General features: G+C 29.4%; 2 protein-coding genes, 1 long non-coding RNA gene and 1 other non-coding gene across 5 annotated transcripts; 1 reads left to right on the top strand and 3 right to left on the bottom strand.

Annotated features, from left to right (window-relative positions):
* Positions 1–2,936: 2,936 nt before the first annotated feature.
* LOC112536961 lies at positions 2,937–5,075 on the top strand. Its single transcript, XR_003080884.2, has 2 exons — positions 2,937–4,901; positions 4,999–5,075. It is a non-coding gene; the product is annotated as an uncharacterized LOC112536961 (long non-coding RNA).
* A 221-nt stretch (positions 5,076–5,296) lies between these two features.
* On the bottom strand, positions 5,297–10,290 carry LOC8258864 (protein DETOXIFICATION 27). Its single transcript, XM_002533926.4, has 8 exons — positions 9,712–10,290; positions 8,949–9,490; positions 8,446–8,532; positions 8,287–8,343; positions 6,291–6,529; positions 5,988–6,106; positions 5,623–5,712; positions 5,297–5,532 (listed from the first exon to the last, which is right to left on the bottom strand). The coding sequence occupies exons 1-8, from the start codon at positions 9,976–9,978 to the stop codon at positions 5,485–5,487; spliced, it is 1,449 nt and encodes a 482-aa protein (XP_002533972.2). The 5' UTR covers positions 9,979–10,290; the 3' UTR covers positions 5,297–5,484.
* A 4,541-nt stretch (positions 10,291–14,831) lies between these two features.
* Positions 14,832–17,937, bottom strand: LOC8258861 (protein DETOXIFICATION 27). Of its 2 annotated transcripts, none has more exons than XR_001536313.3 (7): positions 17,483–17,935; positions 16,730–17,271; positions 16,528–16,614; positions 16,323–16,379; positions 15,377–15,615; positions 15,093–15,294; positions 14,832–15,001 (listed from the first exon to the last, which is right to left on the bottom strand). XR_001536313.3 is itself a non-coding variant. In XM_002533927.4 (7 exons), the coding sequence occupies exons 1-7, from the start codon at positions 17,897–17,899 to the stop codon at positions 14,954–14,956; spliced, it is 1,602 nt and encodes a 533-aa protein (XP_002533973.4). In that variant the 5' UTR covers positions 17,900–17,937; the 3' UTR covers positions 14,832–14,953. The 2 variants fall into 2 exon arrangements, 1 of the variants encoding a protein (XP_002533973.4); XM_002533927.4 differs by having other exon boundaries at positions 15,367–15,615; positions 17,483–17,937.
* A 1,800-nt stretch (positions 17,938–19,737) lies between these two features.
* TRNAK-CUU lies at positions 19,738–19,810 on the bottom strand. The gene has a single exon. It is a non-coding gene; the product is annotated as a tRNA-Lys (tRNA).
* Between the last annotated feature and the right edge of the window lie 3,329 nt (positions 19,811–23,139).

Raw genomic sequence — 23,139 nt, 5'->3', positions numbered from 1 at the left:
TACACGATTTAAAAAAAATGATTGGAAGAATAAAATTCATAAGAAATGACTAGATTAAAACCTTAAAAAGTCTTAGAAAAAATGTTCATCATACGCTCAATATTTGTTCAGTAGCCGAAATTATGATATAAACAAATAAAACACATAAGAAAATATTCATGCAAGAAAAATAAAGGCGACAAGAACTTGAAAATAATGGAAAGTAAATAAGAGATAAATCTTTCTTCAAGACTCCTCATGTGCAATGTAGGTTTGGAGGGGTGAAGTTATATATATTGAAGTGGTATGTAAGTCTTTGTGTGATATGTTTGCCAAATGTCATTCATGTACGTGGGATGTTAAGCATTTGCGTACAGGGAATGGAGGAGGATCTGAGTATTATAAAAATTGGAGGATGTGAGAATAATGATGGTAGTTGGAAAAGTATTTTTGAGTATCCAATGCAATCAAATTCTAATAAGATTAATTTAAATAATAATAAACGGGTTTGATACGAGTCTGAAATTTAATTTTACTATTTATATCAAATTTGGATGACATTCAGATTTGAATCTGGAAGTACTTATTATCCAAACTTGATTATATTAAAATTTATTATATTTTATTATTTAAAATATTATTTTAAATTTTACTAAATTTATATTTAAATTGTATTAATATATTAAATATTTTATGTTAAATATTTAAATTTGATTAATTTAAATTTTATATATTTTTATTAATATATTTTAAAATTTAATAACTATAAATGGTTCAGTAAATAAATATTAATTTAATTATTTATATAAATAAATAAAATATTTTATATATATTTAAATATTTATAAATATATTTAATATTATTTAATTTAAATAGATTTTAATTGAATTCAAATAATATATAAATATCTTTATTTAAATTCAAAATAAATATGGATATATATATTTTGATTGAATTTAGTTTTATATATCATTAAATGGATGATGGTGAAGTCTCCATTCCAGTAGGAGAGAGAAAAGAAAAGTAATGATAGTGGTGGGGCCAATCATGTTCTTGTCATTTTCCTTTTGGCTTTTAAAAGTCAGTTATACCCCTCCTTTACATAATGTTTTTCGCTTCATTATCGACGTAATAAGTGCAATTAACTAATTCTGTAGTATTTGACCTATGCAATGTGATGTGAACAAAAATTATGAAATGACGAAAATGGTTGCTCCCTGCGACGTCGTTGCAGAACGAGTACAGGGCAAAAAAGTAAGTCAATTTTCTTCTATTGATTTTGAAACATTATTCATAATATTTGTTCATTTATTGCTTATATATATGTGGTAAAACAAATTAAATAGATGTGACCGGTTTATTTATAGAGAAATTTTTTATTTTTATTTTTTAATTAAAGAAAATGATTTTTTTTTTAATTTTTATAGAAAATTTGTAAGACATATTTATTTATTATTATATAAAAATATTTTTATTTTTATTTATATAATATTTCATATAAAAAAGTAAATTTAAAATAAGTGAAGTGATACTCTCAATAAAACAAGTGACTTTTTATATAAAAAAAATATAAAATATAACTTAAACTTATTTTTTAAAATGTAGTTATAATATTTGAAAATATGAAAAATATTTTTTATTTTTATTTTAAAAAATAACACAACTAAATATAAGATTTTATTTTTAATTTTTATTTAATTTCTTTTATAGAAAACTGATATAATCTTGAATAAGTAAATATGCAGTAAGAGGCTCAAATATAACTTGATAGCCTAGGTGCCTGTTATTTTGAGTAGGATATGATTAAGGAGGTTCTATTTTGTTGTATTTGGGTTCTTATGGACTGGATCCTGTTGCTAGTTTACGGTGAATAAGAAAAATTTCTAGAGTAAAGCCGGTTTGGAACCACTTGACAGGGCCCGGTAAGCCAATTATTAACAAGTAAGGTTGACTTAATATTTTTTTGGATCTTATAGCTGCAAATTATTTGTTCAAGCAAGCTTAAATGAGTGCACAAGAAAACACAAGAGTCGCCAAATGAATAGAAATTGCCAGCACAGGAGGTTTTCCTAACTCGAATTTGTTGGAAACCAAATAATAATTGTGAAAGGCTAAACATGCATGGATGATGGAACTAATAGTCTTTAGAGCACTTTTAGTCAATTTCTCAGCTTCTTACATACAAAAAGAAAAGGAAAAAAACACCAAGAAGTAGATGCTTATAGCTGAGCATTTGATTATTGTGCAGTGAAGTAACTGTTGTAAAATGTGAATGGATAATGCAATTTGTTGACCAGGGAACAGGAAAATGAAATGTGATTTACAAGAAATGAACTCAACCCACAAAAGCTCTTAAGTACAGCCGATTAACGATGATCAGAGGATTAGATGTGGTTTCTCGACTCGAATACCTTGTACCAGCAACTTATAAATTCTGTCTTATTTTAAAAGCAGACTTTAGATAACTAAAAAGATAAGATGTCAACTAAAAGAAGAAAGAAGAAGATGAAGAGTACTAGGTTTATATTTACAAAATAAGATAATAGTGAAGATTAATCTCCAATTCTCATTTAAAACGAAAAGAAGTAGCAAAATTTAGGACCAACAGCAAAACCCCACAAGTCTAAATCAGATTTATTACAAGATATGCATCATAGGTGTAGCTCCAGTAATTTGCTCTGTCGGTGCCAATATTTTGCCATTTTACTAAATTGTTAATTTTTTTAATACCATTCTTATTATTTTTATCTCATCAAAAAAAAAATTCGGTCAATTTTAATTTATATGGCAGCATTATCCAAATAAACCTTCGTCCTATTGACATATCACATGCTGAATATGTTATTTAATATGAGTCACCAGTGTGGGATCCACCTTTAGTAAATAATCATAAAATGTAAAATAACTCCCAATTTCTAACCTATATCATATTTTACAGTTTCTTTTTCAATATCCTCTTCACATATTTCTCCATTTTTTTTCTTAGTATATTGATATGTCTCTTTCTTGACTAAGTGATCTCCATATTTTGATCTTTGGAATTCCATCAACTTTTCAATCAACCCTTCTTCTATCATAGCTTCAACCATTTCTTTTCTACCAGAATATACAATTTCGCAGATGCAATCCATTGCTGCTACTTGAATTGATAAATCTTATGACCTCAAAAGGCTTATAATTCTTGGGGTTTTTCCATCCAATTCAATTTCACCAATCAATGGAGTCTTGATCAATCTTATAAGTGAACAAAGAAAGCCATTGATATCAAAGATTGAACAATTGGACCCACTAAAACCAACCCAACAAACGATTTCGATCAGTACTCTTATTGTGGGGTTTTGCTATTTATGCCCCTTTCACATACGATATCAATTAAACACTAATATGATCGATAAGTGCATAAATCAAATTTAGTTCATTTTGATTTAGATTAGGATTGTTACCTTGGAGCGGAAAAGAGGAAGAGATGGAAAAAGAATTGAGGAACGGTGCAAATTAGAGGTAATCGGAGCAGACTAGCAACTACAACAATGGTGCAAAGTACGGAGGTTGATTGAAGAGAAGCAAGCAAGCTGAGAATGTGCAGGTGCTCAAGCCGCCATGATTCAGATGAGCAACTCAGAGGTAATTGGAGCAGACTAGCAACTGCAAAATTGCTACTGTAAATAAATGGGTCTTTGTTTCACACGGTGGCTAATTACCTCTGATATTCAAATAATTTTTATTTTATTTTTAAAAATAGAAAGAAAGTAGTGACTGCTCCTGCCATTTGGTTTCATTAGTAATCAAATCTGATCGATGATTATCAAGAATAGGAGATGTTACTGCTGTTGTTACGTGTTTGATCATTTATTAGTTTCAAGTATCAAATCAGTAAAAACAGTTTCATTAAGCATCTTTGATGTATCACTCTGCATTTTGATTCTTGAATATAAGTGAAAATGATTCTAGCGGAAGAATCTCTGATCCAAGGAAGTCTTGCTGGCTCGTCTTCTTGGATGAATGTTGACTATTACTTTTTTTTTCTTCTATACGATGTCATTTAGAACAGATGAGACCCATTTTTATGAGGAGGATTAACTTTTCATGTAAGCGTGTGATGTGTCATTTTTTAAAAGTTTATGTGGATTGTCGGCTAGCACATCAGCTAAAACTTATCGAAATTTTGTACGACTAAACAGAAATAATGGATACAGTATTAAAAAGAAACAATTTGAAGAATTGATATCAATTGGATATAAGTCGTAAAGTATTAAAATCAACAGGGCAATTTATCCATTATCACAACAATATCTGCGCATGGAAGTTAGGAATGCCGATTTTGCTATTGGAAGTCACAAATCTCTTGGACTAGATGGCTTTGATAGCCTTACTTTCGAGAAGAGTTGGGAAATGATTGGTTCAGACATTACCGAGGCAGTTTAAGACTTTTCCAGGATAGGCAATTTAATACTTTCCAAGGACAGGCAAGCCTCTAAAATATATCAATTCTACACTAGTGTTCCCCAGGTGGTGAATCCTCAGAAGCTTGGAGACTATAGACCAGCTCTTGTTGCATTGTATAGAAGTATTACCAAAACCATAGCAGCAGATTATAAAGAGTATTACCTACTTTGATAGATTGAGGATATTTTTCTTGCATATGAGCTAGGGCTAAATTACCATCATGAAAAGGGTCCTGGGGACTATGCTTTAAAGTTGATTTAAAGAAGACACATGACTAGACTCACTGGGACTGTACTGAATAAGATTTATTGGCTACGGAGTTTTCTGGGAAATACATTCAGTGGATAGCGGTTTGCATTAGAACTCCTTATTTTTCTGTTATGGTTAATGGCAGTCCTGAGGGGTTCGTTTTCTTGGCACAAAGGCGATCCAATCTCACCTTTGCCTTTTAAGCTGAATATTGAGAATCTGTCCAGGTAAGGTGTAATGAGAGTCTCAAATACCATCTTAGACGTAAAAAAGCTAAAGCATATATGTACTTTGCTGATGATTTGTTCTTGTTTTGTGAAGCAGAAATTAATACTGCGAGTGAAAAGGTGCCTTTGGAGATTATTCCCATGAAGTTGTGTGTACACACACACACACACACACACAAAGAAAAAGGTCTTGGTATATTCATAAGATTGCTCTCTTGTGATTAAGTTGTAAGAGACATAAATTGTGAAAGTACTCCATAGCAAATAACTTTAGAAAAACTTTATGTACTACTCTTTGAACTTTCTTCTCTTCTTGCATGTTTATGAATACAAAAATGCATTGCTAAATGCTTAGTTATCCTGAGTTGATCAGCAGTTTTCCAAGTCGAAACAAATTAGGCAATTAAATGCATTTTCGATGGATTCAAAATCATAGCATCTTACAGAAATGGATTAATCTTGATTGCCAAATCAAAATCAATAGCATTTGAAGTGAGGATTCATTTAATTAGTGATAACGATCCTTCTTTGTTCACATCATGTATAAGCCTAGTCTGTGCAATCAATCATTTTGTCTCTCTTTTCACTTTACTTCGGACCATTTCTTTACGTGCATGCTTGCTTTCTCTGCCTGCAAATTTAACATAAAAATTGATTCAGTTAGTACATTTATTCAGAGTTTTACACAAGTCATTAGAAGTAAAAGTAATTCTATGATTACCTCTTTGTCCCAGTCACAACGAATGGTAATGAGAGCCAATATCAAGGTCTGAATTGCCGTTCCACCAAAAATCATTCCAGCCCAAATTCCCTATAATTGTATTCATTTTGAGGTAATGATGTTAGACCACGATCACACTTCTGCAGCTATATATATACATATATATATCATATATTCTCCTACTGAAGTTTGTTTAGAATGTGATCCGAAGTGTTCACAATCAAACAAATAACTAATACCAATTTCTTTAATACATATATATTATAATTTTTTTACGTGCTTCAAAAACATAATCAGTAAACAAACACTAATCATTACGGTTATTAAATGAAAAAACCTTAAATCAGTAGACAAATATTACTTACCATAACTCCGAGATGAAACAGCCAACCCATCAAAAATCCAAGTGGAACCCCAATCAAATAATAGCAACCCAGATTTATGTATGCCACATATTTTTGCCATCCAGATCCCACAGCCACGCCTGTAAAGTAGGAAATTCGATTATTCATAAAGATTTCTACCTACTTGTATATAATGACTACTTGAGCACTGGCTTGTAATTTAATCAATATTTAACTTTTAGAAAAGTGTCATGACATTGTTAACATCAACAAAGAAACTGTCATTTCAACAAACAAAGTCACATATCCTCAAGAAAAACTTACCAGAGAGAATTGGCTGAACGCTGTTGAGCAAAACAGTGAAGGCTAATAATAGTGAGAGTTGGTTGACTGCTTTAAGAACAGGTTCACTTGAAGTAAATATCCAAGCCAATTTATCATGGAATAACAATATCAACACCCAGAAGAAAAGCCCTATTATAACTGATGTTATCACTGATACAGCTGTTGCAAACTTTGCTCCTTTTCCATTCCCAGCTCCTAGTTCATTTGCAACCCTTACTCTGCATTATTCAACAGCAAAACCATCATCCACTGTATGACTAAGGATTTGATCACCTACAATATGTAATTGATATGATATATTTTTATCAATATATGATCCATATTATTTTATAAATAGTACAAGGGTTATAAATTTGAAAAATCAACATGTAACTAAATTATCTTCTTTCTTTTCGGTTAGGTCAAATTTTCATGTTTTTAATGTGTTTATTCAATTTGATTATTATTTATAAATTACTAAGTGATAAAAATATTAATATAAAAAACTTGGTATGGAACCCAATTCACAGAATGCTGTTTCAGTTCCTATCCAGCATCATAGGATGATTATGGCCAAATACACAACAGCTATAGGATTTTATGATCACCAGCTAAGGAAAAGAAAAAGCTGCAAGCAGCTTATTTGTCTTTCTATGTTTTATTTATTTATTCATGTGAAATTATGAATACAAGGACAAATTATATAAACAGTAGCAAGTCATAAATTGCAATCTATAAAAGAGGACAAAAAAAGGAATTTGTGTGGTGGAACATTGGCCACCAATTTGGACTCTTCAGTAAGGTCTGAATTTACTCCTCACATCCCTTAATGTTGAAGGCTGTCTCCATCAAAAGCTCTACTGGCATTAACTTTAAGATTAAAATCTTTTCTGTGCACTAATTATATATTGATGAAGCACTGATTGCACATATTAAACTGTACATATCTTTTGCAATTTGAGATGACGACCTTATAATTGAAATTAGACAAAGAAGTATACAAAAGCTATACAAACTCTTAATTATATATGCAGACATTTCAGATTATTATTTACAAGAGTCAACATCTATTTGACACTAATCCTCTAACATTTTAACATTCATATCTATAAAATAAATATTAAATTTAGTCAATAATACACTTCCTAATTCCTGTAAATGGAAATGCCAAACTCGTACATGTTTCACATATATATTTGTTCGATTAATAATATAAACACACAAGAATTAAGAATATTACACACTCCATTAATAATATTAAAATTTGTTAGTCCGTAACTTTATTCTAATTAGATTATTCAACATAATTTATATTTGTTCTGAAAAAAATAACTCATTTAAAGAATTAATCTTTGATATATAATCGTAATCATAATCATTTAAAAATAATTTTCCGTCGGTATATGCATTAATATATTATTTTTTTCACAGTTTAATTAACTAAAACCAATTATTTTCCCTTGACTAAAAATTGCACAAAAAGAAAATATTCTTTTACCAGAAGACATTCTGGTCCATGAAGGTTCATTATATGAAGATTAGATTTTTCTTTTTAGACCAGTTTGTATAATGTTGACAAAATAAGTACATCTTGAAACAAAGTGAGTCTTCATAAAGACTTACAAATGACTTTCTTAGTTTTGATTGTGACTACCCACTTACACATTATTGGCAGACTAACCCCCCTGTAGCTCTCCAACATATTATGTTCCATGGAGCCTTATTTGCATTTCCAAGTTTCTATGGATATTTGCAAATGGCAGCTCACAAAAATTGAAAATATAGGAGATGTGAGCCTAATTCAAGTGTAAATAAATTTTGCTTTTAGGGTTTCTCATTTTAAGTTAGTATTTTTATTGTATAACTCAAGATCTATCAGCTCTTATAGAAAGGGAAATTTTTTTTGTAGGAGTTAGGTAGGGGCGCCACAGGTATGGATTAAGGACTCAAACATATACTAAAGTAGAAGCAGCAAAAGAAATAAAAGGAGAGGTACCCGGTAGCTGCAAAGAATGCGAAAGGGATCATCATTTCCCAGCCATTTATGGTCATGCTGCCAAACACGGATAATTGATGCCCATCCAATACAATCCAATTATATGAAATCAATCCATCAAATGTCAAGAAAATACAGCAAAATTATAATGAATTTTACCATATCGATAAGGCATCAACCGCAATCTCAGCATTCTTCAGATTCCCTGTCATCAAGATTAGTATTCTATAATACCAATTCTCCAAGCTTTTTTTTTTTCATCACCATCCCAAGAAAACAGAGACAAATTGTAAGATTAGAAAGAAAAGCAATAAACAATTGAAAATGTTTAAGACACTTGATCCAACGTAATTGGAAAAACTTAAATTAAGATGATACGAACAGGACAAAACTTTTTATTAAAAAAAAAGAGAAAGAAAAGAAAAGAAAGGGGACTGTTATAGTCGAGTCAGTTTTGTCAGACACTATATTAATAGTAATAATGGTTTCTATATTATTCTTGATATGGCAGTCAAGTAGGGTATGTCACGGGCAGCTTTCACTAACCTACCGATTCTAAATTTCCAGTTCAATCCAAGGCAGGCCATCTATGCAGTTGTTCTTAAAATGTTAAAGGGACCAAAAAGAAATAAAATTTGATTAATATTTGAGATGGTAATTACCATAGCATGACACCGGAAGCAGCAGAAAGCTTGGTGAATTCCCAAAGGCCGGAAAAGGCTTCAGTGGAGAAACCTTTCCAAGTAAGAGGACAGCCACCAAAAATGACATAACCAAGATGCCCAAACACAAGAACCCACCATGAAAAATTCAGAGTCATCGCAGTTCCGATCACACCAAGCTGAAATCTGTACACCAACAGCCAACTCACAATCACATGCACCGCTAGACCAACAAAAGTAATTAATGCGATCACTGTGTTCTTTAGCTGGCTCTGCAAGAATCTTTGTAATGGAAACTGAAATGCAAAACTGAAGTGAAGTGGTATCATATATATGGAAACAATTCCTGACAGTTCTGCTACATCGTTTGGTTGTCCTAGTAGTTTTAAGAACGGAGAGGCGAAGAGATATAGAGGCAAAAGCAGAACGCAGCACAAGAACAGTACTATCCAAGATCGCTGCATATACACTCCCAACATGTAATACTTTTTGGCCCCAAATGCTTGCCCGCATAACGTTTCCAATGCACTAGCCATTCCCAACTGACCATAAAATTAATTCAGGATTAAAAAAGAGAAATTGAAAAAGTACAAATGAAGAAAAAGGTACGAATCATTAATTTATATAAGTTAATTTCCCATGTAATGTCATTTTCTCCAGAATTTCTTAGTTCTAGGCGTGGATGATATACCACAGATGTCACCTGACCGCATAATTATAGGAAAGAACTGAGAGGAGAGAGAGAGAGAGAGAGTGAGAATACCAGGAGACCCAAGTCGAACCCGATAATGACATTATTGGCAATGGATATGGCAGCAAGTTCAAGGTCACCCAAATGACCTGCAAAGGCTTGAGTGATAACAATCATGGAAAAAGAGGCGAGGCGGCTGAAGATAGCAGGACCAACTATCTGCCATAACTTCTTTGATTCAATCCAAACCTTTCTTGAAAGGTTATCTTCTTCAACTATGGGACCTAAATCAGTTAATAGAGGAACCTTAGATTCCTCTACTGTACCTTCACTAGGCATATCTCTTGCTTGCAGATGCAGAGAAAGAGAGAGAATAGAGGAGTTTCAAAGGCTGAGCTTGTAAATAATATTCATGCATATATATTATAAGCTGTAAAACATATAAAATATTGATTTGAGGAAAGATGGTTAGTCACGTCTCCTAGTCCTAGCCATAGGCATCCGTATATGGATATAACCAAGCCAACCCTTGCTGTTCTAGCAAGCACAAAAACCAAAGATGAATGGGGCTAATCTGGGTCTGGACTCGGTCGGTGTTGGTTCTTCTCCATAATTAGGGAAAAAAGTAATTTAACAAATAGAAACAACAATCATACAATCCTTTTCTGGGTAAATGATGATCATATAATATGATCTTGAATCACATAGATACATGATTAGGTCACTGCATACGGCAGCTAATTTATGTAACTATTGTTATCAACCATACGATGCATTCTATCCATAAAGTAGTAAATACAAATAACATATAAACGGTACTTGTATAGAGTTTTCAGTGATAGGTATTTGTTAAGCAATGCTATATGTCAGAATCATTCATCCGGATATGTTGTTATCATAGCTGTGAATATACCTTTCAATGGCTTAGCATTTAGTCATGCATTTTTTTTTTTTAACCGCAAGCAAAGGCAACTAATTGAACGTAATAGGAATAATGTTCAATTTCACTCTCTAACTTTACATTCAGGTATAATTAGTCATTTTCTTTTATTTTTTACGACTAATTTAATTTTTAAATAGATTCAATTTAATCATTTTCTTAACGAATAAGTTGGACAAGACATAATAAGAATATGAAAAAATAACTCTGAGCGATAAGTTGTGAGATCAAATTAAACTCGGGTGATAAATTAAGGAGTCAAATTGAACTTTATTCTATTTCTATAAAATTTAAATAATAAATATAAATTTTTAAATTACTACAACTCGTCAAAACCAACTTGCCGTTGCCGTAAGCACGTTTCCACTATTATCATTAATATCTCGCGCTGTTCACGGGCCCACAAATTGGATCATGACACTTATTTTTATTATTTTTGCTATTTTGGCTGTTGATTTGTTGTTTTAGGGTTTTTGGAGGCTAACCTCACGTTAGTTCAATCTAACCAAACACTCGTTAAGTCTGTCAGACTTTCTTTTAATTAATTTCTATTAAATTTTGATTAATCACTTACTTAATTATTCCATTTTACTTTCTATAATTCAATTTCTCTATAATTGCATATGCTCTATTTATTATTTATTGCCTTTTATTTATATTTATCTGTTTTTAGACCCTAAGTTCATAGTTTGTAACGATCTTCCCTTAAGCGCCTTGATCTCTAATCCTTTCTTTATATGCTAATCTTATTACTTCTTAAGTTTCTCATTTCACATATTTAAAGAACAAAAATTAATTTAGCATTTGTGTGACCACCTCATATATCAACTCTAAAATAAATCAAGCTTACTAATGTAAGTTCCTCGCACGATATTATGTGTGCACCTCAAATGCTAAAACAAAATAAATTCGACACCTAGATAATAAAACTGCATTTTGATTTGGTCACCTTTCACATGTGAAGATAATAAAATCTAAGGTACTAAAATACCTCTTCCTCAGGTTAATCTCTTAATTAATCACCTCATAAGCTAAGGAATATATAAAAAAAAAAAAGGTTGACGTGCAAAACAAATATAGGGTAAAAATAGGCTAAGATAATGTTATTAGGATAGGCAAAGACTCGTATGCTTTAGTGGAGGATAGGCTTTAACGCCTAGGAGGACATGGGTGCTTTCGTAAACCTTCACTATTTATACCTAACTTTTCAAACTTAGAATCTCTGATCTTAGGGAAGGAGAAACTGAGGCTCTCCGCAAGGGGTATAAAGCCGTCATCCTCACTCCCAAAACTTATCCTGATATAATTGGATGATACTCCTTCTTTGATTGATCTTAAGGCTTTTCGTAATCCCTTAGAACCCTCAACCGAACGGCTCATTTCGAAACATGATTAGTATGAAGAACTGTACCTAGACATAGTGACGAGGACGCTCAACACTTGGGGCTGGCTCGGAAAAAACCACGCTCACACTTTTCTTAATGGTGCTCTCAACCACAAACAAACATTTGCAAATCTATAAAAAAAGTTGTTTGATAAGCATTTCAGCCCTTTCGCATGCGATTAATTACTGAGCACACTAAAAGATGATTACTTCAAATAATTACTATAGATGCAATAAATATAAAATGCACAACTGTTTAACTTTTAATCTAGATGATTGTACATGTAACAAAGGGATCTAGATTACCTTAGGTTCTTATTTAAGCTGACGCAGTTTTGCCAAATCACTAAGAATAGCTAATTAATGAGCTAAAGCTTGAGCTAATAATAAGCTAAAAATGTCAAATTGAGCTGCGAGCATGCAATTGTGAGCTAAGGATATGAAATTGAGCTATGAGCATGAAATTAATGAGCTAAGAATATAAAAATGAACTTAAGGAATTAAGTTAATCGACTAACCAATGTAATTGAATGCTCAAGAACATTTGAGAGCTTTAAACGTACCATAAATTAAAACTGAGAATTGTTTGACTATACTAAGGATTGTTATTCTAATATAAAGATAAAAGATAAATATACAGTTTATAAAATCTAGTTTTGCTTTTGTATTCAATTGGTTTGGTAGTTGGAGTATGCTCACTAGAGGGTTCTTACCTATTTATAGACTTTCATTGCTTGTAGAATTCTTCTAGAGTATTCTTCATAATTGGCTAGATCCTCAATTAACTTCCTACATTAAGAGCATGTTTTGTTGTTTTTCATATTTTGCACATATTGATAAAGATATATTTTTTTTTGCTTACTTCCTTACTCTTTTTAACTTTATGCCTATATTTTACTCCACTTTCTTTTCGTGCTCAACTGTATTCTTTACATAACATAAATGTACTTTTTCTTCTTTGGATATGTTTCACATCCACACTCTTTTTTTTATTGGCGGACACTTGTCTTCCTTTCTTCCAATTTCACAAAAATATGCTTTAAGCTTTCAGTAATTATTTTCTACCTTTCTGCTTTCTTATTTTTTATATGTCAATAATTTTTAAGAATTATTAAGCTAACCTATGATTAGTAAGTTGAGAATCTGTACATGAGTCAGGAATTCATATATGGATTAAAATCTATAAACTTCAAAGTTTAGATAAAAATTAAATGGGCTTTCTTTATGAACATTACTAAATTTACTGAGCTTGAATTAATGCTAAATTTATATATATATATATATATATATATTATAATATTTATATTTGACCTCTTGACAAGAAGTTAAATCTTTGGCCATTACTCATTACCAAATCATTTTATATTTTGATATACAAAGTGCCCTAATAATTCTCCCAGCCAGGTATTGTTGTCATGCTGCCAAATCACAGAAAATTAATTGATGCGAATCCAAAAATGTCAATAATACATTGACAGAAAATGATAGTACGGACTGATGGAGATAACAAAATCTCATTAATAAATAACTGATGTATTACCAAGTGAAAACTACCAGATTTTTTTTAAAATTTTTTAAAATTGTTTATAATTATCTTTCTAATCATATCCCCACTGACAATTATCTATAATTATCTTTGACAATCGTACCATATTGACGTGGCATCAACTGTAATTTCCGCATCTTCAGATTCCCGTCATCAAGATAAGCATGCTATAATACCCGTTCTCCAAGCTGTGTTAACAGAAAATATATATTAACAGTTTCTCTGGTATTAAAAAGGTCAATTTAAAGTTTAATGAATTTAATTTTTAAAAAAATTCTTTTCATTAAATATATTTTTAATATAAAAATTAATTTAATTATTTTCAGTAATAATTTTAATATTTTATAAAAATAAAGCATAATACTTATTTATTTAATAATAATAATAATAATAATAATAATAACAATAATAATAATATAAATACATTGATGATATTAATAATTTATCTTATTAAGTATGTAAAATTTATTTGTAAATATGTATAATTTGAAAAATATTTAAAATTTAGTTTCACATATTTAATATAATAATTATTAATTAATTGATATTATTAATATAATAAATTAATTAAAGACATTTTACTTTTAATGATATATCAATAAAAATTATATTAAAAAATATTAAATATTTTAAATAAAAATAGCAAGACCAAAATAAATTAAAAATAAATTTATATTTAATAAAATTTATTATAGAAAGTAAATATATATGAATGTTAATAAAATTTATGGATGGTAAACCAGTGGTATTCATCAGATGGGAGGCGTATTTTTGACTCATTTGATGATGAAATATTTTCATTTAAAGATTTAAATTAGTTTGGTGGGAATAAGCCACGTCATCTCTATCTATCCTTTCATATTTTCAGTTTTTGGTGGCTCCCTAACAATAAATTTTTCTTTCTTCCATCGTTTGCCGAACACAATAGTATCAACTGATCTTTTAGATCTCAATCTCATTTTATCGGCCTTGTTATTATTTTAATATGATTTCATTCCGCTGTATATATTTATTATTTGAAAAAATTATTATTTACCTTTTAATTTTAATGTAGGAGTTGTTTATTATGTTGATTTTATTATATAATTTTTTTTTTATAATTTATAAAATTAACTACTAACTTCTTAGAATCAATATTAATTTAAGCTTCTACTACATATAAAATTTATCTAAAATTAATTTTTCATTTTCAACATAGTTTACTTCTAATATATATCAAGACAATAATAAAAATAAATATTTCTAATTATATTTTAATAATTTAAATTAAATCATATAATAATTTGAGTGTTGCTCCAACTATAATTATGATATATTCTACGTTTATAAAAAATTTAATATTTTATAAATTTATTAATTCTTTTATAAATCATTAAATTGTATAAAATAATAATATTTCCTTATAATATCATGGATAGTAGAAAAACAATTACAATCTTCAATTTCACTTGACTTCGGACCATTTCATTACAAGCAAGTACGCTTTCTCTGCCTGCAAATTTAATAAAACATGAATCCAATTAGTATATGTCTTCAGAATGTATAGAAATCATTAAAAATAGAAGATAAATTTGCAGAGTTACCTCTTGGTCCCAATTACAACGAATGGTAATGATAGCTAAGATCAAGGTCTGAATTGCAGTTCCACCAAAAATCATTCCTGCCCAAATTCCCATTACTCCAAAGTGAAACGACCAACCCATTAAGAATCCGAGCGGAAGGCCAATCAAATAATAGCAACCCAAGTTTATATATGCTATGTACTTTTGCCTCCCACAGCCACCCCTGCAAAGGAAAATTCGGACTAACATTGAGCTTACTAGTGAGCATATGCATCGAGAGAAAGAGAAAGAAGGCGAAAGAGTACCAGAGAGAACTGGCTGAACACTGTTGAGCAAAACAGTGAAGGCCAAGAGAATTGAGAGATGGTCTACTGCTTTAAGAACAGGTTCGCTTGAACTGAATATCCAAGCCAATTTATCATGAAATAAGATTATCAATACCCAGAAGAGAAGCCCTATTATAACTGAAGTGGTCACTGATACTGTTGTTGCAAACTTTGCTCCTTTTCCATTCCTAGCTCCTAGCTCATTTGCAACCCTTACTCTGCATCACTCAACGACAAACCCGTTATTTCATCACATTATAATTAAAGACCACTGGCTACATCCTTGTAATAGGCCATTTAGATGGCCTTCTACTTTTGAATTAAATTATTATATACACTAAAATTTCTTTAATTATGAATACAAAGACAAAATACAGAGTATTTAATCATAAAATATTATGGTCCTCCTCCATTCAGTCAAACTTTATTTGCCCGTTCACATAATGTTAATTATAGATTCGTATAATGTTAAAAGATTGTCCCCACCTCTCATGGAAAAGAAAAAGAGAAAAGACTGCTCCCATCTCTGATTAATAGAGAAAAAGACAAGAAGATAAATACAAAAAGAATTTTGCAATAAAAAAAAAAAATTATATGTATGAATTTTTTTTTAAAATTTAGTATAATTTTTATTCATATATCAAATTGATAAATAATTAAAAAAATATTATTAATTTTAAATAAATAAATATACCTCAATCATAATATGAATGACTTGAGGCTGTGGTCTATACAATTCTATCACTTGAGGTTGTGATCCACGTGAATCAGACAAAAAAAAAATGTTTTACAAAAAATAGTTTTCTAAGGCCAGAAAATATTGCCTAGATTTTGAAGAAAAAAGATTATCAACAAAATACTTTTACAAAAAGGATTAATACTAGAGACTAAAACAGAAGAATCCAAAAACAAAAACAGGACGTACCCGGTAGCAGCAAAGAATGCGAGAGGAATCATCATTTCCCAGCCATTTATGGTCATGCTGCAATATCAAGAAGAGAAAATTAGAAAAAAATAAAATAAAAAAGCAAAGGTTGATGTTACTCTAAATTTGTGAAAGCTACTCTGCTAATCAAGTTATTTCATCAAAACATGTAACAAGGCAATCATAATTATCTTTGAAATCATACCATATGGACAAGGCATCAACTGCAATCTTTGCATTCTTCAGATTCCCGGTCATCAAGATAAGTATTCTATAGTACCAGTTTTCCAAGCTTTTATCACCAACATAAACAAAAAAGTAAGACAAGGTAGAAGAGAAATAAAACATTTGATTAGGTTAAGATATTAAGCTTTGATTAGTGTTAGAGAGAGAGAGTTGTAAATTACCATAGCATGACACCAGAAGCAGCAGAGAGTTTGGTGAAATCCCAAAGACCAGAAAAGGCTTCAATGGAGAAACCATTCCAAGTAAGAGGACAACCACCAAAGATGATGTAACCAAGATGCCCAAACACAAGAACCCACCATGAAAAATTCAAAGTCATCGCAGTTCCAATCACACCAAGGTGAAGTTTGTACACAAACAGCCAACTCACGATCACATGCACCGCTAGAGCAACTAAAGAAATTAAGGCTGTCACTGTATTCTTCAGCTGGCACTGCAAGAATCTTTGCAACGGAAACTGAAATGCAAAACTGAAGTGAAGTGGTATCAGGTATATGGAAACAACTCCTGATAATTCTGCTACATCTTTAGGTTGTCCTAATAGCGTCAAGACTGGAGAGGCGAAGAGATACAGAGGCAAAAGCAAAACGCAGCACAAGAATAATACTATCCATGAGCGCTGCATGTACACTCCCAACATGTAGTACTTTTTGGCCCCAAATGCTTGCCCGCATAACGTCTCCAATGCACTAGCCATTCCCAGCTGATTAAAAATACATATACATGTACATTCTTAGAATTAACATGGAGAAAGTTGGAAAGAAAAAAAAAGATTATAAGTATCATTAACGCATATAAAGTTTTACCACCCTATATAATCATTTGCATAAGATTATGTTAGTTCTACGGATGGATGATTTGCCTATGATATGTCCTGACCCCTAAATTTAGAGAGAAAAGAAGAAATAGAATACCAGGAGACCGAAATCGAATCCAACAATGACATTATTTGCAATGGAAATGGCAGCAAGTTCAAGATTTCCCAGATGACCTGCAAAGGCTTGGGTGATAACAAGCATTGAAAAAGAGGCAACGCGGCTGAAGATTGCAGGACCAGCAATCTCCCATAACTTCTTCGATTCAATCCAAACCTTTCTTGACAGACTCAGTTCTATATCATCTTCTTCAACTTTGCGGTCTAAATCTTTTAGTAGGGGAACCATAGCTTCCTTACCAGACATATTCTTTTGCTTCTTGTTACTTTTGTGGGATATAGGCAATGCTGAGAAAGAAAGAAACAGAGAGAGAGAGAGTAGAGGAGTTTCCAAATCTGTATTCAATACATATATGTACACAGATAAGTTCAATTCACATTTCTCTTGCATCCGCATATAGACGAGTCCATTTTGCTCTTCTCACAACCCAATGTTGACTTGGGCTCTCATCCAATTTTGATGTTTCACTTTTTCTTTAGTTTACATAAAATTTTTCAATTAATATCACTGCTGTTTTGCCATTTTTTACTAAAATATCATTAATAATGCTTTTAATATAATAGGTAGAAGTTCTGAATTAATATATTCTATAACACCAAAATATCTCTTTTAACTTTATCTATTTTATTTTATTTTCTTATATATTTTTTTTTAAATAAAATAAAATTTTTATAATTTCAACCAAATATAATATTATACTCATTTATAATTTTAAAATTAAATAAATAAAAATTAATAATAGATATTGGTATTTATATAAACTAATAAAAAGTATGCTAAATAGTTAATCATCAAACTAATCATTAAAAAGAAAAATAGAGCTTATATTCTCCGACAGACTAAAAGAAAAGAATGGCATGTACGATTTGGCCGGAGAGGTATATATTTATTCAACTGTTAAAAACTTAACTTGAATAATATTTTATTAAAATAATAAGACAGATTGCACAGATTTTGAACTAGCGAGAGATTCAATACATGCCACGTGCTCAATTATATTCATGCTCATTATTATTTCATTTTTTCTTTCCATGAATAAAACAGAGAAGGTCTTCTTTGTATATTACAAAGCTTCTTTGTTAATGATCATATAAACCACTCCAAAACCATAGGTTGAGTCATTCAAATAAACCAATATTGAAATTATTCAACACTAATTAAGACGGCAATCTAGCATCATTAACTACTAAAACCACCAATATGATTGAGCTTTGATTTTGGTAATAATCACACAAACAAATCCTAATTCAGATTTTGTGGTTAATAAAATTTTTATTATCAAATTTAGTATGTATTTTTTAAATTTTTAATTAAAATACTATGTTTTAATATTGATTTTAATTTTAACATTCAGTAATATTATCTATTGACATGTTTTATATATATAAAACCTCATTATCTCATTAAACCTATAAAACTGATTATCACTAAATTAAACCCTAAATATTTCAAATGAGCTTAAATTTATAATCTCTTTTGGTTAATCCAAACTCTTTTCTTTCTCTTTTTAAATTCTTTTTTACAAATACTATGAAATTTTTTGTTAAAAAGTGAAATACTAAAATGAATTTTATACTAAAAATAAATGTAAAATTTATGTCATTTAAAATGAATTCAACATTTATCATATGATTAACATACCAAACACCAATATTCATTTGAGTTTATATCTAAAATCATTTATTTTTCTGAATTTACATTACAAAATTTTATGTGTTAAAACACGTATCAAAAAATTTAGGTCTTAAAAATTTATATATAATATATATAGGTACATTTTGTATTTTATATTATTAATTAATTGTCATTTTCTTGTAGAAACTGTTTTAGCCAAATTGAAAAACTGTGATATTAAGTTTGAAAGTCAGTTATAATGTAAATTAAACATTTCCTTTCTTCTTCTTTGTTTTTGCTGTAAGGGAAAGTCCTTTAGGTCAGCTTTTAAGTGCATATCAAGGAGGTAAAATCCTATTTTGTTGTGAAAATAAATATGTGATTATGATTTGATGTGCAACAATTTATTATAAAAATGAAATTCCAACATCTGATGTGAGGTGCAACAAGATGCCAACTATAAGAATATTTGTCTTGACTGTGAACTTGACTTGCCATAAAAAGAAAAAGAAATGAAATTCCAACATCTGATGTGAGGTGCAACAAGATGCCAACTATAAGAATATTTGTCTTGACTGTGAACTTGACTTGCCATAAAAAGAAAAAGAAAAAGATACAGTCGCCCACCGTGGGGCTCGAACCCACGACCACAAGGTTAAGAGCCTTGCGCTCTACCGACTGAGCTAGACGGGCTGTTGATTTTCATTTTACAAAATATTTTATCAGCACTTTTACTTTAATAATTTGTTAACCAATTTAATTTAATCGAACAAATTAAGATTTCATTAGGATAATATAAAATAACATTAAGCACAAATTATTGTTCTAATAAATTGAACTACATGTCTTATATGATTATACTGATACAAGATAGAATTTGTAAAATAAAAATAATACCGCAATTATCATTTATTTAGCTCATTACGTCTATTATACAAAATAAATGTAATATGGTAAACTTATTATCCCTTTTATTTTTTAAATTATTTTTTGCCAATGAGATTATTTATTTTGGTTTCGCTCTATGTTGGTTTATTATCCTTACTCTGCCAGATTAAAAACCTAATCAACACCATTATTTAACAAAAAGTCTTTTACCAGCTTGTCCGCCCTGAATTCTTCTAAATACCATATCACTGCGGTTGCAAATGAATCAAGTCGAGTTAAATTTTAGCTTATTTATATTTTATTTGATTGAAAATTATAAAAAAAATCTTAAAAAAATTACTTTATATACATTAAATGAAGTGAGAATTGATTTAAAATTTTATATAATTAAATTTATATAAAATTTTATATAATTAAATTTATATAAAATTATAGCTAATTTATATATATAATAAACCTAATCTATTTCAACAATGAAACTGTTATCAAAATTATGAATAAAATGATAAATTTTTAGTTCATATATAATGAGCCTCAATGTACTATAGAATGAACCTATTTCATTTTAAAAATAAAATTGTAGTTAAAATTATGAATAAAATGATAAATTTCTAGTTTATATATAATGAACCTCAATGTGCTATATAATGAACCTATTCCATTTCAAAAATAAAACTGCTATCAAATACGAATATGATGATGAAACTATAGTTCATGCATAATGAACTTCAACGTTAATTATCTGTATTTGGAGACAAATCCACATTTACATTGAACATTCAGCTGCAGAGATAAATTGTTCATTTGTAATTTTTAAATTCACATTCATCCACTGCTTCATCAATCAATTTCTCCATAAAATAATGAGCTTAAGAAAAAATTAAGAATAGAAAAATATATTTTCAAAATCTGTATCTTATTCATATATTTTTCTATAAATGAATTTTTTTTATAAATAATGAAGAGAAAAGAAAAGATTATACAACAAAGAAGATAATAAACATGTTCATTATAACCTATGAATAATGAATATGTTGTTTTAATATGTATAAAATATTTGATGAACCTAATTTTATACTGTGATAACCTGCAATATCATTATTATCAAGTGTAAAAAAAGAAAATATGATGAATATAATAATGAATATATAATGCACATAAAATGAACCTCGATTTAATATATAATGTACCTATTTTATTTCAAAAATGAAAGTGTTATCATAATTATGAATATAATAATGAACATGTATTGTAAACATAATGAAACTAAATGTTATACATAATGAATATGTACTTCATATATAATAAACTTATAGCGCAAATATAATGAACCTACAGTGCAAATATAATGAACTTCAATTATGTACATAATGAATCTGTTTCTTTTTTACAATAAAACTGAAATTATATATATTATGAACCTGTAGTTTCTAGACATAATCATATTTCTTTAACAACTTATGCATGTGTTTTCTAATTTTAAAATAAACAACAGATACATTATTACCAGCATTTGAAGTTGAATATAGATTTACAGTTGAATATTCAACTGCACAAATAATTTGTTGATTCAAAATTTTCAGATTTTCATCCATTAACTCCTCTATCAATCAATTCCACCATAAAATAATGAATGTAAAAAGAAAATAAATATAAAAAAAATGAAAGAATGAAGAATTTTAGCTTATAAAAATCTGTAAATCTATGAACTAGAAGAGAAAAAGAAAGAAGATCGATAACATTATGAAGCAGAGAACAAAAGAAAGAAAAGAACGAAAAACAACAAAATTATGAACCAGAGAATAAAAATCAAAGAAAAGAATGAAGAATAAAATCGATTTGAAAGTTCCAATAATCGAGAATAGAGAATGAAGAAGATAAAATAGAGCCAAACAACAATAAAAAAAAGTTCAAGATTCTGTTATAAATCAGCAAATATAAAATAGGATGTTATTTTGGAAAAGAAATCTCATCACACGTGCGATTTTAATTAAGTCCTATCATTTAAATAAAATGATAATATTTTAGACACCGGGTACATGATATACACAGTGTATTTGAGTCCAAGGTATGTAATTTGCTGCTGTGCAAAGTGCAATAATGTTGTAAGGGCTTCTTCTGTAATGGTCCAGGTCAGACTCTAAAACCAAGCCCCACTATTTGAGCTCAAAAGCTTTCAAGAGACTGTTCTTTTGATAAAAGCGTTCCTTGAAGTGCTTTTGTGAAAAGCCAGTTGTTATAGCAACTTCACTCGGGCCTCAAGTCCCTCAGAATCTGTTCATTTAGTTGAAAGTTCTTATTTTCTGTTGCTTGCCTGATTTGGAGCAATATTGTTTCTGCAACATCAGCAATCAGCGCACATAATTTTTGACACCATTTAAATTAAATAAAATGATATGACACAACACGTAATTAAACACTTTTAAATTTAAAATAAATGATTATAAATGAGTATATAAAAATAAATATTTATAAATAAGTACATGAAAATAAAAAAAGTTTAAACGGGCTGACCCACATTATTTATGAGTAATACAAATAATTATGTTTATTTAAATGGATTAGCATATTAATAAGTAATAAATGATATGAATAAACACACATGTAAACAAATTTATACAAGATCTAGCTCTGTTTACTGTTGGAATGGACATTCAAATTTTGATTTGTATTTTTCTAAGATCACAAATAGACAGCATCTGAAATCTGAGTTGGATTAGTATCTGGATCCACTGTAAGAGAACAGAAAATTAAGGACAATTTTGAAGTCGGAGCAATTTTTAAATAGATTCGGTTTATATACCATAATAAATAATATATTGATACATATATATGAGTGTTTTATACTTTGATATTAGATGATTGATACATATTATATTATTTTAAACTAATTAATATATATCAATTATCTATCGGTATTAATATATTTATGAAAACATACACTAAGCTTATGCAAAAAAATTTCTTAAAATCCTTCCATAATAATATTGTTTTGCGGACATTTTTGGTAACATTATTTGAAACAAATATTTGCAATTCCTGTCTCCAACATCTTTTAGTTTTAATGGAAATGTCGTATTAATGGTCCTTAAAATTCTTTTAGTTAGCAACATAGTAAAATACGTGAGAAATGT

The sequence above is a fragment of the Ricinus communis genome, chromosome 7 (genome assembly GCF_019578655.1).
Source record: "Ricinus communis isolate WT05 ecotype wild-type chromosome 7, ASM1957865v1, whole genome shotgun sequence".
In the NCBI taxonomy this organism is placed as follows: domain Eukaryota; kingdom Viridiplantae; phylum Streptophyta; class Magnoliopsida; order Malpighiales; family Euphorbiaceae; genus Ricinus; species Ricinus communis.
This window is presented reverse-complemented; position numbering and strand designations above follow the sequence as displayed.

Coding starts and splice junctions, on each gene's coding strand:
- LOC8258864 (XM_002533926.4), bottom strand. CDS start 9,978: ATGCCTAGTGAAGGTACAGTAGAGGAATCTAAGGTTCCTCTATTAACT. Junction 6,107..6,290: donor CGTTCAGCCAATTCTCTCTG/GTAAGTTTTTCT, acceptor CCTACTTTACAG/GCGTGGCTGTGGGATCTGGA. Junction 5,533..5,622: donor GTTGTGACTGGGACAAAGAG/GTAATCATAGAA, acceptor TTAAATTTGCAG/GCAGAGAAAGCAAGCATGCA.
- LOC8258861 (XM_002533927.4), bottom strand. CDS start 17,899: ATGCGGATGCAAGAGAAATGTGAATTGAACTTATCTGTGTACATATAT. Junction 16,615..16,729: donor GCTTCTGGTGTCATGCTATG/GTAATTTACAAC, acceptor TGGTGATAAAAG/CTTGGAAAACTGGTACTATA. Junction 15,002..15,092: donor GTTGTAATTGGGACCAAGAG/GTAACTCTGCAA, acceptor TTAAATTTGCAG/GCAGAGAAAGCGTACTTGCT.